Genomic DNA, 20,586 nt, shown 5'->3' with positions numbered 1-20,586 from the left:
ATTCAAAAGCCACAAGGGTAAAACAGGAAATGGTCCAGCGACCCCCTTGGCCCTGACCTCCTTACTCTGATAATACGGGATATCAAATGGAACAGCAGTTTTGCGTTCCAGGAGGGGTTGACCAGCCTGGTAAAGGATATCCACTGTACCCCAACGACGCAAGAGCCCCAGCGTACGGGCCCCCTTGTGAGCCACCACCACCCCCTCGTAATTACCCAGGACCCAGGGGACCCCAACAACCCGCACCGGCGAGCGTCAGGTCGACAGGATGCTACCTTTGTGGGGCACCTGACCATTGGCGGCGGGACTGCCCCCACTACCGCCGTCAGCAGACTAGACCCCCCGGTAGACGATAACCTTTTTCAACTAGCAACCTGTTTTCTGCCTGACTAGCTGTGGCGAGTAGCCATGCCATGTACCCTACCCTCACCGATAACCCGTTGATGAACCCATCGTCAATTTCTTAGTTGAGGGAAAGCTGATCCCCCTTATGATAGACACGAGGGCAAATACCTTGACCCTCGAAGCTCCTTGTATCGTCCAGCATGATTTTAAACTGTCCACTGCCTCAGTTCCATTGAGCGGGCTGGAGGGACAGGAAAGATCCTACCCCTTAACTGAACCTTTACAAGTGAAATTTGGAGATCGGGAATGTCTGATCCAATTCGCAGTAACCCCAGACCTTGGGGTTAACTTGGCCGGGAGGGACCTGCTCCGCTCCCTCCGACTCAAAATACAATGCCTGGATGAAGGAATTATCATTACTCGCCCTAAACCCCATAGGATCCTCTGGATTCACCAGCCTCCTCAGTGGTGGACCGTGGACTTCACGAACGGAGATTTTGACCCACCCTTGAAAACCCCTGACCTGCATGTGACACTAGCTTATGACCCCACAGGGGTCTCAAGAGCGCTAGAAGGGTTGTATGCTCCCTACCTGGGTAGCATGGTAACTGTCACTATTTTAGGGGAAATAGTGGGTAAGGAGGGGGCAGCACTTTTAGTTCAAGTGCCTAATGAATTGTAGAATCAGTCAGGCTTGATGTCCCCTCACATTACCCTGTCGGTTAATGAGGGTCATAAACCGAAGGAGCTGGGATTCCTTGAGGCACCGGCTTGAGGCACAGGCAGACACAGGCCTTTACGGGGTTCCCCAGATACTGCCAGAAGGGACCCTGACTTATTAACTCACCCCTTTCTCGATGACAGGCTGTTTACGCCACCATCAGCCCCACCGACTCCCTTCGGATGAGTCAATCCCCCGATTTATGGGCCGCGTCAAAAGCTGAGGTAGGATTCACCCCAGTGACCCCAGTCCAAATCCGTTTAAGACCGGGAGCATAACTGCCTTCTGTCCCACAGTACCCCCTTCGGAGAGAGGCAGTTGATGGAATAACCCATTTGATAGATTCATTCTGCAAACAGGGCATTCTGATTCCCTGCCAATCACCTTGCAACACCCCTATTTTACCTGTCCCCAAACCCGGACGGACGGAATGGCGCCTTGTACAAGACCTGCGTAAGGTCAATGATATAGTGGAACCACTACATCTCATGGTCCCGAATCCGGCCACCATACTCAGCAGGATCCCTGCCGACTCCTGTATTTTTACTATTGTGGACCTCTAGCATGCATTTTTTGCAATTCCCCTATCTCCTGACTCACGGTACCTGTTTGTTTTCACCTTCCAAGGTCAGCAATACACCTGGATGCTTCTCCTGCAAGGTTTTATACACTTTCCGACTATTTTCTCCCAAGTTTTGCATAAACAACTCCAAGGGTTGCAACTTCCTGACAAATCCACCGTTGTCCAGTATGTCGATGACATTTTATTGGCAAGCCCCTCGGAGCCCGCCAACATTGCGGACACCAATAGACTACTTAACGCACTCCACTCTTGGGGATACATAATACTTCCACAGAAAGTAAAACGAACCCAGCGTCAGGTGAAATTTTTGGGCACCCTTTTAAATGCAACTGAGCAGCAGCCCACTCCTGAACGTATTGCACCCATCATTGCTACCCCACCGCCCGCTACGCTGAAGGGTATGTGCGCCTTCTTAGGTTTAGTAAATTTCTGCAGGCAGTGCCTACCTAACATGGCCCTCCTTACTAAGCACCTCACACCCCTGGCTTCAAGCCAGTCAGTGGGACCTTTTGAACTTACGGAGGAACAAAAAGAGGCCTTTGATAAGCTCAAACAGGCCCCTGCCAGCGACCCGGCCCTGTGACGCCCTCTATATGACCGCCCATTTCAGCTTTTTGTGAAAGTTCTGGAGGACTGCACTACAGCCGTCCTTACTCAAACCCATGGGGATAGAAAAAGACTTGTGGCATATTACTCCACTCGCTGGACCCAGTTGCTAAGGGGCTCCCGCCGTGCTCACAGATGCTTCCAGTGATCTACTCCCTGGTAATAGCAGCCTCCAATATAACCCTGCAACAGTCAGGGTTATTATTCCTCCCATACCGTAACGGCACTCCTAACCTCTCATCAGACGCAACACCTTACCCAGGCCCGCTTAAACAGATATGAGGTAGCGGTCCTGAATAACCCACTCCTCACTTTTGCATACTGCACCACCATTAACCCTGCCACCTTTCTAGAGACCCCACTGGAGGATCTTGCAGATCCACCACATGACTGTTTAATGCGTAACCACTTTTTGATTACACCCCGTGTGGACCTTTCGGATAAGGTCTTCCAGTCAGCAGACTTAAACCTGTATGTCAACGGTAGTTCCTCCGTTTCTGAACAGGGAACCCGCCTTTGTGGCTATGTCACAGTAAACGACTCCCATGTTGTGAAGTCTGCATCTTTGCAGCCCCCAGTCTCTGCCCAAAAAGCAGAACTCTTTGCCCTGACCAGAGCTTGTACTTTAGCCAAGGACAAAGTAGCTAACATCTTCACTGATTGCCCATGATTTTGGCCAACTCTGGGCGCACAGGGGATTTTTGACCTCTACAGGTAGCCCCATACAGAATGCAGCTTATGTAAAGAACCTCCTCCAGGCCATCCTCCTCCCTAACAAATTGGCCATCATTTAAATGCTTGGCTCACCTTTCAGATGCCTCCCTAGTAACACAGGGCAATAACAGGGCAGACGAAGAGGCTAAATTGGCAGCACACCAGGGGTCTAAAATCGTTTCGACTGTGGAAAAACAGGCAGTTGCTTGTAAGCCAAAGATAACAATGCAGGGCGCCCCAGACATGGTCACTGTGCAGCACTTACAGGGGGATGCCCCTGGCTCAGAAAAACAAATGTGGAAGGCACACAGGTGTACGCACTATGTGCCACACGGCCTCTGGATTACTCCAGTTGGTCGAGTATGTATACCTGATTCTTTGCTACCAATGCTTATTGACTGCCTACATTCTGACACCCACCTTGGCAAGGAGGGAATGAGTAACATTTTACTATGTACCTGGTGCACCCCAGATTGGAGGAAGCAGCACAAGGCAAAATACGATCGTGTTTGATATGCCAACAAACCAATGCTGGGAAAGGGGTGAGGTGCACCCCAGGCAAAACCCCCTTGCCAGGTGTGTATACAACTCGACTTTATTGAATTACCGCGTGTACATTGTTGTAAGTACTGTCTTGTTATCTTTGATGTATTTAGTAGATAGATTGAAGCTTTTCCAACCACCAACAATAAGGCCTCAATGATGGTGAAGTTATTGCTTACAGAGGTTATACCAAGGTTTGGGGTACCCCGACAGATAAGTTCAGACAATGGTCCACACTTCGTAGGGAAAACAAACCTGTGCGAGGCATTGCATATCGAACAGAACCATAGAACCATAGAACCATGCAGCACAAAACAGGCCCTTCGGCCCACCATGTTGTGCCGTCCATCAGACCACCCTCACACTACCTAACCCCTTCCTCCCGCATATCCCCCCATCCCACACTCCTCCATATGCCTATCCAACAAGCTCTTGAACCTGTTCAATGTATCTGCCTCCACCACCACCCCAGGCAGTGCATTCCATGCACCAACCACTCTTTGGGTGAAAAACCTTCCTCTGACATCTCCCCTGAACCTCCCACCCATAACCTTAAAGCCATGACCTCTCGTCTTGAGCATTGGTGCCCTGGGAAGGAGGCGCTGACTGTCTACTCTCTCTATTCCTCTCAATATTTTATATAAATCTATCATGTCTCCTCTCATCCTCCTCCTTTCCAGTGAATAAAGCCCTAGCACCTTAAGCCTCTCCTCATATTCCATATGCTCTAATCCAGGCAGCATCCTGGTAAATCTCCTCTGCACCCTCTCCAATGCCTCCACATCCTTCCTATAATGAGGCGACCAGAACTGAACACAGTACTCTAAGTGTGGCCTAACTAGAGTTTTGTAAAGCTGCATCATCACCTCGCGGCTCTTAAACTCAATCCCGCGATTTATGAAAGCCAACATCCCATTGGCCTTCTTAACTGCTCTTTCCACCTGTGAGGCAACTTTCAATGAACTGTGAATATGAACCCCAAGATCCCTCTGCTCCTCCACACTGCCAAGTACCTTGCCATTTACCCAGTACTCTGCCCTGGAGTTTGTCCTTCCAAAGTGTACCACCTCACACTTCTCCGGATTGAACTCCATCTGCCACTTGTCAGCCCAGCTCTGCATCCTATCAATATCCCTCTGTAAGCTCCGACAGCCCTCCACTCTATCCACAACACCGCCTATCTTAGTGTCGTCCGCAAACTTACTAACCCAGCCCTCCACCCCCTCATCTAAGTCATCTATAAATATCACAAAAAGTAGAGGTCCCAGAACTGATCCCTGCGGGACACCACTAGTCACTGCCTTCCAATCCGAGGGCACTCCTTCCACCACAACCCTCTGCTTTCTACATGCAAGCCAATTCCTAATCCACACAGCCAAGCTTCCTTGGATCCCTTGGCCTCTGACCTTCTGAAGAAGCCTACCATGAGGAACCTTATCAAATGCCTTACTAAAATCCATGTAAACCACATCCACCGCACTGCCCTCATCAATCTTCCTGGTCACCTCCTCAAAGAACTCTATCAGGCTTGTGAGGCAAGATCTTCCCTTCACAAAGCCATGCTGGCTGTCCCTAATCAGTCCATGATTCTCAAGGTGTTCATAAATCCTATCCCTTAGAATCCTTTCTAACAGCTTACCCACCACAGACGTGAGACTCACCGGTCTATAATTCCCTGGCCTATCCCTATTACCTTTTTTGAACAAGGGGACAACATTCGCAACCCTCCAATCCTCCGGCACCACCCCCGTAGACAACGAGGACTCAAAGATCCTTACCAGCGGTTCAGCAATCTCCTCCCTAGCCTCTCGAAGCAGCCTGGGGAAAATCCCATCAGGACCCGGAGATTTATCTGTCTTAATATTATTTAACAACTTCAACACATCCTCTCTCTTGATATCAACAACCTTGAGAACATTACCCCTACCAGCACTCCCTTCCGCATCATCAAGACCCCTCTCCCTGGTGAATACCGAAGAGAAGTACTCATTCAGAACTTCTCCCACTTCCACCGCCTCCAGGCAAATTCTCCCACCTTTGTCCTTAATCGGACCTACCTTCACCCTAGCCATCCTCCTACCCTTCACGTACTTGAAAAAGGCCTTGGGATTTTCCTTAACCCTTTTAACCTTTTCATGTCCCCTTCTAGCTCTCCTCAGCCCTTTCTTAAGTTCCTTCCTCGCTACCCTATATTCCTCACGGGCCCTGTCTGAACCTTGCTGCTTATACCTCACGTATGCTACCTTCTTCTCCCTAACAAGTTGTTCCACCTCTCTCGTCACCCACGGTTCCTTCACCCTGCCATTCCTTCTCTGCCTCACCGGGACATATTTATCCCTAACATCCTGCATAAGATCCCTGAATATCGACCACATCCCACTGGTACATTTTCCTTCAAAAAGGACATCCCAATTTACACTCCCAAGTTCTCTCCTTATAGCCTCGTAGTTAGCCCTTCCCCAATTGAAAAACCTCTTGTCCTCTATGCACCTGTCCCTGTCCATGACAATTTTAAAGGTTATGGATCAATGGTCACTGTCCCCCAAATGCTCACCCACCAATAGATCCTTCACCTATCGAACAGAAGTTCCACTGCACCTACCACCCTCAGGCAGCGAGCTAACAGCACCTGGAAGAATAAACTAACTAAATTAGTATCAGAAACGGGTCTAAATTGGCTGAAGGTTCTCCCCTTAGCATTATACCACATAAGAATTACCCCCCACTCGGCCAACGGGGTGTCGGCTGCCGAAATCGTCTATGGACGTCCAGGAAGAACCCCATGGGACGCTGACACCCAGCCCCCTACCCAGGTTGACCTTAATATCATGGGGGAATGAACTACAAAGGTATTTCAGACAACTTACGTCCTCTCTAAAGTTTCTTCATTCACAGGTGCAGAGTGCCTTTAAACCACTAGAAGGACAGAATGCGGAACTGCCTGACCTGGAAATCGGAGATTCAGTACTGATATGAAATTGGGAGCGCCCTAAACTCGGACCTCGGTAGAAGGGCCCCTTCCAGATACTACTCCAAACTCCTACAGCCATGAAAGTACAGGGCCAGGAATGCTGGATTCATCTGAGTGACTGTAAACGATGGCCACCGGAAGAAAGATGATATTTCTTAGATTCGGAGTCCTTACCATTACTAGTACTCTTGCGTGGGCACTAGAGGATAATTTGTTTTACAAAGTACATACGCAGCTACATGGGAATCACGCCATTTGCTACCCCTTGGCAGAATCAGTGGAAGGCCTTTTTGTAGCCACACCAAGCTGGAGCCCCAGGGCCCTCTTAAAGTATGAACACTCAAAAACAAAGTGTATTGGGCAGATGGGAACTTACGGGAGGGTGCTGCCGGGAAAATGCTGGCAAAGAACAGTAACAGGTCCTAGTAGCACAACCAACCACCAGTCCTACTCCCGCTGCTTCACCGGTAAAGGATGGGGTTGTGGGATAGCGATCGTACAGCACACGATATCATGTGCCACCACTACGTGTACAGAGAGAAAATGTGGATTTAAGGGGGGATGGTTTAGGTGTGAATGCACTGCCACTAGGTGTGTTACATTACTTGCAGGGGAGCGATGGGTTTGTGGGGAAGGGAACGGGACCCATGTGAAATTGTCTAATGTCTCTTTAGAATGGCTAACCAGGGAGAATTACCTAAGAGAGCATGGGAGAAATGTTGTTGGAATCTCTTGGTATTCTCAGATGCCCAGTCCACAGCAATCGGGCAACGTAACCTGTTACTAGGCTAAGGAAGGGTATGTGTTCCTCTTTAATGGTACTTACACTACTGCCACCCCCATTCTGCCAGCCTGGTTTGCAATAGGAACGATCGGGCCGGTCACGGTTCCCTGCCCCCAGAAGGCTCATGTCTGATGAAGACTTGTGGTGCGGTCAGTTAGTGAGGAGTTCTGTGAGGACTGGAGGGATCCTATTACGTTGGGATCTCCCTTATCATCGTTAGGCTATGGGTTTCTGAGCACTCTCTCTCTGGGGGGTTCGGCAGGAACTATAGCTGCAAGAAAACGGAACTACCTTATTTGTGGACTGGCCGCGCTGGGAAACAGTACTATGAAGGGCCTGGAGGCAGTGAACCAGGAACTGGCGGAGCTTCAACTTTATGCCCAGCAGACCCGGTATGCTGTGGACTACCAGTTGGCTCAGTAAGGAGGAGTATATGCCATAGTAGAGGACAAATGTGTCACCAATGTTAGGGATGAGTCCTACAACATTTCCCATGCCATTCAGGACATTCAGAAGCAAGTAGATAGCTTTAGGCAAGGACTTACAGGAGGGACGGGTTGGTTGGGATGGCTACTAGGAGGATCGTGGGCATCATACTTGCTGCATGGAGCAGTGAGGCTAATCATTATTATAATAATATGCTGTGTGGTGCTGGCCTGTCTAAATACCTGTTGCAAGGTCCTGATTAATAAACTCACGGCCCCGTTCTCGGCGCCACTCTAGGTTATCATGTAATGATAAAAAGGAGGGAATGAAGAAGTAAAGGGTTAAAAACTGTCACCATACCTATAGCTGATGGAAAAAATACCTCGCAAGCAAGAGCATGCAAGCTGCTGACTCAATGGATAAGGTGTTAATTACTTTGTCCAGAACCTTGGTTTCAGTCCCCTCATGCTAGACAATAGGAGTACTGCGTGCAATAAACAACGAGTGGGAAGCTTGTCCTAAACAATGAGGGGTGATACCTGTCTTTGAATTTCTTGATTATAACTCAATTACGCTGGACAATAGGTGCGATGTCTGTTTCGGGATCTCTGTGGCTTGACCAAAACTCGTGGCGCCACATGCATTAAGTGTGCGTGACAATATCTGTAGTAATTTCTGTCTGCTCTTTTGTATGGGGAGACCTCGGGAAATGACTCTTAACGAGTGCTGAAGAGACCTCTCCTTAGCAGTGGCACTGCTAATAAACGCGTTTTATCGAATCAACCTTGTGGCACTGTGTTACTTTACAGTGGACAGAAGTGAGAACTTAATTCCGAGACAACATTGTCTCTTGGCATCTAGGATAGCTTTACGGAGGTTGTATCTTGATTTCTTGTAAAGGTCAGGGTCACCTGATTTGAATGCTGCAGTCCTAGACTTCAGTAGGGAGTGGATCTCCCAGTTCATCCATGGTTTCCAGTTTGGGAACACCTGGATTGCCCTCTTTGGTACACAGTCCTCAACACACTTGCTGATAAAGTCTGTGACAGTGGTGACATCCTCAGCTAGGCTGGCAGCTGAATCTTTGAACATAGACCAATCCACTGACTCAAAGCAGTCACCTAGAAGCTCAGCTATCTCCTCGGACCAGCACTGTATGACGTTCTCTACTGTGTCCTAGTGCTGTTAGCTAAATCCTTTCTGCTAAACCCTTTGAATTTATCTCCTTTAAGGTATCCAGTTGCTCTGCAACCCTTCACCTTCAAGTAGCTATTTCATCCCCTTTCTATTCTTCAGATTAATCCAGATAGGTTTATTTGATGATCCTTCAAACATATTATTGATCCAATATTGTCACCCTTTTTCTAATCTCCATCTCTATCACACCCGAAAATCCTGTAACCAGGAATGTTAAGCTTCTAGTCTGGTGTCTCTTTATCTCATGTTTCAGCAATAGTTGGAATATTAGACTTCCCCATGTCCATCTGTGGCCTCAACTAATTTGGCTTGTTCACTAAACACCCTATATTTAGGTATAAACCACTAACTACAGCCAGGATCTTATCTATTTTCTAATTTTAAATTTCACTGCCTTTCAAACTCTCTCACTAATATCTCCCTTCCATTTTTAGTTCTGCTTTTCTTTCTTCCGAATCTTTGCTCAGTTTCCTATCTCCCTGTCAAGCTAGTTTAAACCATCCCTTATAGTACTTGCAAATCTGCCTGCAAGGACACTGGTCCTCTCCCTGTTGAATGCTATCTGTACACATTTCATTTTCCCAAGAACAGGTCCCAGTGCTCCAGAAAACTAAAGTCCTCCCTTCTGAACCATATTTCCAACCATACATTCAGCTGCACTACCCTGCTGTTTCCAAACTCACTGGCATGTAGTACCAACTGTAATCTGGAGATTATTACAAGATCACAAGACAAGACAAGGGAGCAGAAGTAGGCCATTCGGCCCATCGAGTCTGCTCCAAGGAAAAGAAAGGGAAAAAGAAAAAGAAAACAAGAAATGGGGGGAAAAAATCTGCTCCATGAGCTAAAGGAAAAATAAGAAAAAAATACTATTCCTTTCTAGCCCCAATTTCCGGCCTTATCCCCATATCCCTTGATACCTTGACTATCTATCTCCTCCTTAAACACCTCCAATGATTGGGCCTCCACAGCTGTACGTGGCAAAGAATTCCATGAATTCACTACCCTCTGGCTAAAGAAATTTCTCCTCATCTCTGTTTTAAACCCTCTAATTCTAAGATTGTGTCCTCTGGTCCTGGACTCACCCACCAAGGGAAACAGCTTGGCCACATTTACTCTGTCCAGTCCTTTCAACATTCTAAATGTTTCTATAAGGTCCCCTTCCATTCTTCTGTACTCCAGTGAGTACAGTCCAAGAGCCGACAAACGCTCATCATATGTAAGCCCTTTCATTCCGGGAATCATCCTCGTAAATCTCCTCTGAACCCTCTCCAACATCAGCACATTCTTCCTAAGATATGGGGCCCAAAACTGCACACAGTATTCCAAATGAGGCCTCACTAGTGCCCCGTAGAGCCTCATCAACACCTCCCTACTTTTATACACTATACCTCTCGAAATGAATGCCAACGTAACGTTACCTTTCCTTACTGCCGATCCGACCTGGTGGTTAACCTTTACGGTATCCTGCACGAGTACCCCCAAGTCCCTTTGTACTTCTATACTTTGAATTTTCTCCCCTTCTAGACAATAATCTGCCCATTTATTTCTGTTTCCAAAGTGTACAACAGCACAGTAAGGACAGTAAGGACACTTACGTTAGACTATTGTTTATTGACTACAGCTCTGCCTTCAATACAATAATACCAAGCAAGCTTGTCACCAAACTCCGAGACCTAGGACTCAACACCTCCCTCTGTAACTGGATCCTTGACTTTCTAACAAACAGACCACAATCAGTGAGGATAGGCAGCAATACCTCCGGCACGATTATTCTCAACACTGGTGCACCTCAAGGCTGTGTCCTCAGCCCTCTACTCTACTCCCTATACACTCGTGACTGTGTGGCCAGATTCTGCTCTAACTCCATCTACAAGTTTGCAGATGATACTACCGTTGTAGGCTGAATCTCAAACAGTGATGAATCGGAGTACAGAAAGGAGATAGAGAGCTTAATGGAATGGTGTCATGACAACAACCTTTCCCTCAATGTCAACAAAACTAAAGAGCCGGTCATTGACTTCAGGAAAGGGGGCGGTATACATACACCTGTCTACATCAATTGTGCTGACGTTGAGAGGGTTGACAGCTTCAAGTTCCTGGGAGTGAACATCACCAACAACCTGTCCTGGAAAAACCACGTGGATGCAATGGCCAAGAAAGCTCACCAGTGCCTCTACTTCCTCAGGAGGCTAAAGAAATTTAGGTTGTCCCCTTTGACTCTCACCAACTTTTACCGATGCACCATAGAAAGCATCCTATCCTGATGTATCACGGCTTGGTATGACAACTGATCTGCCCAAGATCGCAAGAAGCTGCAGAGAGTTGTGGACGCAGCCCAACGCATCACGGACACCAGTCTCTCCTCCTTGGACTCTGTCTTCACCTCTCGTTGTCTTGGTGTAGCAGCCAGCATAATCAAAGACCCCACCCACCCAGGACATTCTCTCTTCTCTCCTCTTCCATCAGGTAGAAGATACAGGAGCCTGAGGGCACGCACCACCAGACTTCTACCCCACTGTGATAAGACTATTGAACAGTTCCCTTATACAATGAGATGGACTATGACCTATGACCTCATGACCTCACGATCTACCTTGTTGTTACCTTGCACCTTATTGCACTGAACTTTCTCTGTAGCTGTGACACTTTACTCTGTACTGCTATTGTTTTTTTTACCTGTACTAGATCAATGCACTCTGTACTAACTTGATGTAACTGCACTGTGTAATGAATTGACCTGTAAGATCGGTTTGTAAGACAAGTTTTTCACTGTACCTCGGTACAAGTGACAATAATAAACCAATACCAATACATTTCTCAACACTGAATCTCATCTGCCATTTCCTTGTCCATTCTCCTAAACTATCTAGGTCTCTCTGCAACATTCCTGTCTCCTCAATACTCCCTACTCCTCCACCTATCTTGGTGTTGTCTGCAAACTTAGCCACTCCATCATCCAAATCATTAATGTACAAAGTAAAAAGAAGTGGCCCCAACACCGACCCTTGCGGAACACCACTAGTAACCAGTAGCCAACCAGAACAGGATCCTTTTATCCCCACCCTTTGCTTTCTGCCAACCAGCCAATGCTCCACCCATTCTATTATCCTACCTGTAATTCCATGACCTCTCATCTTATTAATCAGCCTTGGCACCTTGTCGAAGGCCTTTTGAAAGTCTAAATACACAACATCTACAACTTCCCCCTCATCCACCCTACCTGAGATTTCCTCAAAAAACTCCAATAGGTTGGTCAGGCAGGATCTTCCCTTCACGAAACAATGCTGGCTTGGACCTATCTTGCCTTGCACCTCTAGGTATTCCATAACCTCATCCTTGAGGTTCGATTCTAATAACTTTCCCACCACCGATGTCAGACTAATAGGTCTGTAATTTCCCTTATGCTGCCTCCCATCTTTCTTATACAACGGAACTACATTTGTGACCCTCCAGTCCTCTGGAGCCATGCCAGAGTCTATCGATTCCTGGAAAATTATCACTAGTGCTTCCACAATCTCTAAAGCCACCTCCTTCAGAACCTGGGGATGCACCTCATCTGGTCCGGGAGACTTATCTCTCGTTAGTCCATTTAGCTTTCCTAGCAATCTAGTAATCTTAACTGAACTCAGTTCCATTCCTTGAGACCCCTGACTATCCGGTATGTTGCTGATGTCCTCCACAGTGAAGACCGATGCAAAATACTCATTTAGTTCCTCTGCCATCTCTTTGTTATCCATTATAATTTCTCCTGCACTGTTATCGATTGGTCCTATATCAACCCGTGTCTCTCTTTTACTCTTCATATATTTAAAAAAACTCTTAGTATCCTTTCGAATGTTATCTGCCAACCTCCTTTCATAATTCATCTTTTCTTTCCTAATGACTTTCTTAGTTTCTTTCTGCAGGTTTTTAAAAGTTTCCCAGTCTTCTGTTTTCCCACTAATTCTTGCTTCCTTCTATGCCCTCCCTTTTGCTCTTATTTTAGCCTTAACCTCTCTCGTTATTCACATTTGTGACTTCTTTCCATTCAAAACCTTTTTTCTTGGAATATATCTATCCTGCATTTTCCTTATTTCTTGTAGAAATTCTATCCATTTCTGCTCTGCCATCCCTCCAGCTAGCTTACTCTTCCAATCAATTTGGGCCAGTTCCTCTCTCATGCCACTGTAATTTCCTTTGTTCCACTGAAATATCGATACACCAGTTATCAGCTTCTCCTTCTCAAATTTGAAACGGAACTCAATCATATTGTGATCACTAGTTCCTAATGGTTCCTTTACCTTTAGTTCCCTAATCACCTCTGGTTCGTTACACAGCACCCAATCCAAAACAGCCGATCCCCTGGTGGGCTCGTCAACAAGTTGCTCCAAAAAGCTGTCCTGTAGACACTCCACAAACTCACTCTCCTGAGATCTACTGCCTTGCTGGATTCCCCAGTCCACCTTCATATTAAAATCCCTCATAATTATCTTAACGTTGTCTCTCTGACATGCTTTTTTTATTTCTAACTGCAAGTTATAGTCCACTTCCTGACTGCTATCAGGGGGCCTATAACTGCTATTATTGTCCTTTTACCCTTGCTATTTCTTAGCTCCACCCATAAGGATTCCACTTCTTCTGACCCAATGTCCTTCCTTTCTGTTGATTTTATATCATTACTAACCATCAGGGCCACACCAACCCCTCTGCCTACCAGCCTATCCTTCCTATACACTGTGTACCCCTGGACATTTAGTTCCCAATCACATCCGTCATAAAGCCATGACTCAGTGATTGCCACAATGTCATTTTTATTAATCTGTAGTTGTGCCACTAGGCCATCCACTTTATTCCTAATGCTACATGCATTTAAATATAGTACAGTAAGGCCAATATCTGCTACTGATTTTGTTGTACTTCTATTGTTCAGCAAATTATCCTGACTTTTCACCTGCCTGTCGTTCTTACTATTTTACTCACTGCACACTATCTTGGACTTGTTTCTATATTCCTCTTCCTCTATCCTAACATCCTGGTTTGTTGTACTTCTATTGTTCGGCAAATTATCCTGACTTTTCACCTTTTGAGGTCCTGCTTCTTAGGTTCTTTCTTAATGCCTTAACATCTACCTGCTGGCCATCCTTTATTCTATCCATATCATTGCTCATCATAAGGACCATGGCTCTGGCTGTTCATCATCTCTCTAGAATGACCTGCAACTGCTCAGTGATATCCTTTTAACTTGGCACCAGAGAGGCAACATATCAACCAAAACCACATCTTTGAACACAAAAATGCCTGTCTGCTCCTCTAACTATAGAATCCCCTTTCGCTATTGCTCCCTTGACCTTTCTCTTCCCTCCCTGTACAGCTGAGCCACCACTACTGCTATGGGTTTGGCTCTGGCTGGGAAATGCCTCCCCCATCAGCATTCAGAAATGAATACTGATTAGAGAGCAAGATATCTTCAGGGGTTTGCTGAACTACCTGACTGCTTTTTCTCATCTTTTGGGCCATCACCCAGTCCCTCTCTGACTGCATTCTGTTGAGCTTCTCCTCCTCCTGAGACATGCTATCTCTGGAACACTTAGCCTTGCAATGGATCACGGTGATGTCAGCTGTTGCTAAACTCAAAACCCTGGAGCTCGAGCTCTTCCATTTGGTGGCAATTCCTGCACCTGTGGTTGTCTAGGATATAAAATGAATCTTTGAGTTCTCACATGGCACGAGATATGCACTCCACAGGTCTGAGGTCCCCTGCCATGATTTGATTAGCTTAATGGAAGATAGAATAGCTCCTCTTGCTCTCACTGCACTGCAATCCACCATTCACGAAAATCCTGGTTTCATACTCTGTAGAGGCTGTACTATGCATGTGTTGACAAATCCCTTCTATAATTATATACATTAACATTCCAAAGAGCCAAACCAGCCTCTGCTGATCTTGATTATCTGGTAACCAGTTCTATCTCGCCATCTAATTAACTGTGTAACTGCCACAAGCAGGGAGCTTATTTACCATTAACTAACAATGAGAAACTTCAAGATAATGTCAAAGTTAAGTTAAATGCTTAACACCAATTGCAAAACCTAACTAAATTCAGGAAAGAATTCAAACCCTAAAAACCTTAAAGTTTACCCAGTCACTAAAATTGTGAGTCTCCTACTCTATAGAAGCAGTACTATGTAAAACTGGACTCCATACTACCGACTGCATGTGTTTGCAAAGCCCTTCTGCTTTTATACCAGCAGGATTTCAAGTTTCCTATTCTGCAGAAGCAGTACCCTGTGGAACTGGACTTCATGCTACTTCAATATGTCAAGGTTGTCATGTTATACTTATAAATAAAATCTCTAATATTTTATTTATAATTATTTTGTTCTGAGATAATAGATCATAGCTTCACATCACAAATTCTGGACATATGCACAAAACAATGAAAAATAACCATGGTGGTATTCAAAAAATTTAAATGTTCAGACAAAATAGGCAAATGTGATATATGCAATCATCCTGGACTATACAGTAATCAATTACTTACTTAGTTCCAAAGGAAATGCATGTCAAATTGAATATCACAATATTCAATGAAACAACAATCCTGCTATGAATATATTTACTTGTAAAACAAATATCTTAGTTAAACTATCCTCTTCATCTCTGTTCCACGGGTAACAACCAATAAAGTATATGAGTTGATCTTGCACATGGCATTGAAAGTTTGGTGAAAATATTCACTGTTCATTAATTTGGACTCCAGTTAGAGCAGTAATAATTTTAACATACCATCTTTACATAATTTATCACTGATGACACTTTTGCAACAAGGGTTTAGGAGCTATTTCATGTCTTGCAATAAATTTTCCGACAGTTAAAAATCACTATAATTTCATCCTAATGTGTTATAGATTACACATAATGTCATTTAGTCTAAGGTGACCCTTTCTAATTTTCAGCAGCTGTTCGGCCTGGGAGTAAGTTAATGATTAAATATATACTGGGGTCCTTCCATGTGATTAATTAACCAAATGCTTTGCTATGATATATAGACAAAATCATCTGTCTTGGAATCGTTGAAAGGCTTTAAATGCACCATGTCTTTCAAACTAGCTCCATAATTAATGCTCTGAGTCATTAGTAGTCTGCCATTCTAATCTAAACAAATTAGAAACATTATTAAATTTATCAGTGTTCAAATTGTGTTATTCTATAAATAATGTACACTGAACAGAACTTGACTATACCTCCATCAAATTCACTGCAAAATTATTGCATTTATAATTAATAATACCAACGAAAAATTAATTCTATTGGATACTTATACACAGTGTGGGATTTTTGTCACCAAGCCTGATTGGTGCATATGTAACACCAAGCATGCACAGATTAGTTTTGACTTGGATGTAATTAACTACTATAAAGAGGGCAGAGGCTGTGAAATTAATTTGAAATTTTGTCATCAAGCATAATGCAAGTTTTTCTCAGGGCTCAGACATATAAGACTCACATAAATATCAATGCTAAAAGGGCTGCTTTACTGCACAATTGCACATTAAAAGAAGAAGCATTTTTTAAAAATTCTAGTAAAAGAACAAGTCAAGGTTTATTAATTTCACATCACACCTTGCCACATCAAAATAGGTGGACAAATAGCAACAAATCATGCATTTCTATAAATGTCTGTGTGGAAACAAAACATCTCAAGGTGCTTCACTGGGCAAAATATTGACATTGAGCTGGAGGAGATTTTACAACAGATGATCAATGTCTCCAACTTCACCTTATTCTGGAAAACAGGTGATAAGGTCACTCCAGTGAATTCATTAAGGCACATTGTCAAACAATGCTGATTGAGGACTCAGGACATCTTTAAGCACCAACTGCAATTTTAGTTGTGCCTCAAATGGCACACTAGTTTAGGATTTCCCAGCAGATGCAGATATTGGAAGAGGATAAGTTTTTTTATATATTACTTTCCTGTAGGACCTGGAAGCATGAGTCTTGCAAGGATGGTTTTGGCCTCAAGGTCACCACCTCCATCCCCACAACAACCCACAAGGTATATTCAGATAATATCAAGCCTTCCTATGGTGCTGGCCCCCATCCTCCTGCACATATAATTTGGCTCTTGTCTGTTGGCTATCTGCCATTTCCTGCCTACTTAAGACATGAGGCTGACTGTTAGAGTCTGGTGTTAAAACTTAGTAGGTCTCATGCTGCCCAGGTCAGTGGGTGTTTGCTTTTCACCCTGCCTGCCTAATTTCACATCCTATTTAAAATCTAGGCTGATGCAATTAATTTCTGAAGTCCTCAGGAAAATTTGTATTGGACAATTTATGCCTTGCAATATTGTACACATCCCAAGAATGACCAGCCAATGATGCCTTTGAAACAGATAATATCAATTGGATAAACACTAAACAATCAGATCTGTTTCTGGAGAGATGGCTTATGGGATATAGTGACCTTGCAGCACATTTCTTTGGTGTTAGACATGTTTTTTAATGGCCTAAGATGGTATCTCACCTCAAGTCCCTTGACAAGTCTGTTTGCTAGTTCAATTGTCCTGTTGGTCCGATTTACTTCATCTTGACATTGTATCTTTTTTGCTGTAGCTTGTTCGAAACTTGCCTTGAGTTGGCTTAAATTAGCATCTAGATCCTGTACACAGACAAAAAGAAAATCAAGTGTTGTTTACAAAAAGAGATTGATTTTAATTTGCTTTTGAAACAAAGATTGTACTCATGGCCATTTAGAGATTGTGAGACTTTAGACATCTTTCAATTTTCCCTTGTATTTCATAATGACAGAGGGTAGGCTAAAACAGGAATAAATAATAAAGATTAAAGAAATAAAAATGTGAGATAATCATTTGTACCCTTCCTTTGGGGTGACACAGTTTGATTGAGTGCTGTTAAATTATATGCCCTAATCTCATGAATTACACTAAATCACTAAGTTTCAAACACAGCTAAAGGAAATTAGAACCAAAGGCAGCTGGCATTTTATCTCCCACATACTACAGTAGTGATCCTAATCATCTGATGCTACATTAGAAAATCATGTTTCCCCTCCAGCTTAGATGCAGGGAAAATTGTAATGTGGTAATTTTTAACTCCAGTAAATGGAGGCTTGTTGATGGCAATCTTGCATTGCAAACTATAAGGCTAAAAAATTATGATACTATTCAATTTATCATAATCTTAGGCACTGAGAAATAACAGTCATAATGCTTCTGATTTTTGGAATAATTTTTCTTGATACATTTTTTTTGGTGTTAACCTCAACTCTACAACTAGAAGGGTGGTGGATATATTGAAAGGTAGGAACGTGTCTCCGACCTGCTGCCTTTGTACAGAGTTATTCACAGAAAAACAGCAGCTGTCTGCCAGCTATGCCATAGGTAATGGGAAAGGATTGCATAATCTCACTAGGACATGCAAAGGCACATGGAATAACAGACACTAAGAGAATTCACAAGAGGAATTAATTTAAATTTGAATGTAATATGGATCTAATATTACCCCAATCTCATGAATTACACTAAATCACAATTTCAAACACAACTAATGTAAATGAAATCTGAGGAAAAGTGTGTTCAAAGATCAACACCTCAAATTTAACACAAGTTTGTAGCTTTCACTCCATTATCCTTTCATACCTAGAATTAAGGAATGAAAAACAATGTCCTTTTCAAGGCCAACATCTCAGCTTTGAGGCCCATGCTATACTCACCGCCTTAAACAGACACTCTATCTGAGCTCTGTCATAACAAGAAAGTACTAGGTGAATAGAGAAAAAGATTCAAAGTTGAATCAGAATTAGGTTTATTGTCACTGACATACGTTGTGAAATTTGTTGCTTTGCAGCAACAGTACAGTGCAAAGAGGTAAAATTTACAATAGATTACAAAATAAATAAATGCTGCAAAAAAAAAGTGTTCATGGGTTCAGAGACAGTTCAAAAATCTGATGGCAGAGAAGAAGCTGTTCCTAAATTGTTTAGTGTGTGTTCTTCAGGCTCCTGCACGTCCTCACCAATGGGTAGTAATAAGAAGAGGTCATGTCCTGGATGGTGAGGGTCCTTAGTGAATGCCCCCTTTCTGAGGCACCACTTCTTGAAGATGTCCTCGATGGTGGGAGGGTTGTGCCCATGATGGAGTTGGCTGAGTCTACAACCCTCTGCAGCCTCTTGCAATTCTGTGCTTTGGAGCCTTTGTACCAGGCTATGATGCAATCAGTCAGAATGCTTTCCACCATACATCTATAGAAATTTGCAGGAGTTTTTGGTGACATATCAAATCTCTTCAAACTCCTAACGAAGTAGAGCCACTGGCGTGCCTTCTTCATGATTGCATCAATAGGTTAGGCCCAGGATAGATCCTCTGAGATGTTAACACCCAGGAACTTGAAGCTGCTCACAGTTGTTCCCGAAGCCCCATTGAAAACATCAATTGGTTGTAACCCTTAGCTCTTCATTGCTCAAAACCAGGATGGTATGAAAACCTTGTCCAATTGTTGGGACTGCACAGAAGCCCAGCAAAAATGGTGGATGGAGGGCATCATCTCTCCATCTTATCAAGTACCCCCTGCTGCACCAGTGGCAGAGAACGTTGGTCCGATTTTAGATTCATCAGTCACCTCAGAATGCACTGGAGGGGAAGCAAGTCAAGCTTGATTTGGAATGTTTATTTTGTTTTGGCTATTATTCTTGCATTCTGCCAAGAGAGTGATGTTTTAGTTAGTAAATGGGGAACAAAAATTGTGAGGTAATGATAACCATTTTAATTAGTTTGTCATATACAGCTAGGTCAAAAGATATTTCCAAGGTGTTTTCTTCCTTCCACATCTGTATCCAGATGAGCTACCCCTCAAAGGCAAGAATGTGCAGCATACAACATACCACCAGGAGATTTTGGGGGCCACTCAACTGAGTAATGTGCCTTTTCTAGTGTAATGCATTTATTTATTTAGCACATCACAACATCTCTTGTGACTATATGGCTCTGAACATATGCATGTGATTACAAATGGGAATCATTTGTTGCCAGTGGATAGCTCTTGGAATTTGAAATACATGGTTGTGTTACAGAGAATTGAAGCATCGTGACTACAGCTGGAATACCACACTGCTGTACAATGAACTGACTTTGGCACCGAGTTAACGAAATACAAGTGACCCCTGCACTACAGGGGGTGGTTCCCAGAAAACCATTCATATCACAATCTTCTGTAACACAAAGCCACATCATCTGCGCAAGACGAAAATAAAAATTGACACATAAATTCCGGGAGTGCGAATATTTATTCCATATCTCAGAGGTTTTGGTAGTAACTTGTGAATTCCGTAAGGGTGAATATCCATTATCCAAACTGCTGTAACATGGAGGTCTCTGATCTTAGTGCATGGTAAAGTTGGTTTACAGCACATGCTTGCCCTCAATGGCACTTTCATCATAGAAAACACTGAATTCTTGCAGACCTCCATGCCTGATCAGCCTGCTTGTTTCTATTCAATAGGAAACTCCACTTCTGTCCAAGGAGCAGCAGTAGAAGGCAAATTCCAAAATGTTGCCATCACAGCCTGGAAATGGACATACATCAAGATTCACTTTCATCGTCTCCTTCAAAGCCCTTATTCTCCTTTGAGGTTAGAATTGAGTCCGCAATATTTGTTAGATCTCAGTGAAGGTCTCCTCAGCGTAGCACATCAT

General features: G+C 44.0%; 1 protein-coding gene across 1 annotated transcript in view; it reads right to left on the bottom strand.

Annotated features, from left to right (window-relative positions):
- Positions 1 to 20,586, bottom strand: part of LOC127570973 (dynein axonemal heavy chain 11-like) — a 395,392-nt gene that overhangs the window by 102,903 nt on the left and 271,903 nt on the right. The window contains exon 63 of the mRNA XM_052016942.1: positions 17,400 to 17,534. Within this exon, the coding sequence (XP_051872902.1) occupies positions 17,400 to 17,534 (135 nt within the window). The remainder of the gene's footprint in view (positions 1 to 17,399; positions 17,535 to 20,586) is intronic.

The sequence above is a fragment of the Pristis pectinata genome, chromosome 5, assembly GCF_009764475.1.
Source record: "Pristis pectinata isolate sPriPec2 chromosome 5, sPriPec2.1.pri, whole genome shotgun sequence".
Classification (NCBI taxonomy): domain Eukaryota; kingdom Metazoa; phylum Chordata; class Chondrichthyes; order Rhinopristiformes; family Pristidae; genus Pristis; species Pristis pectinata.
This window is presented reverse-complemented; position numbering and strand designations above follow the sequence as displayed.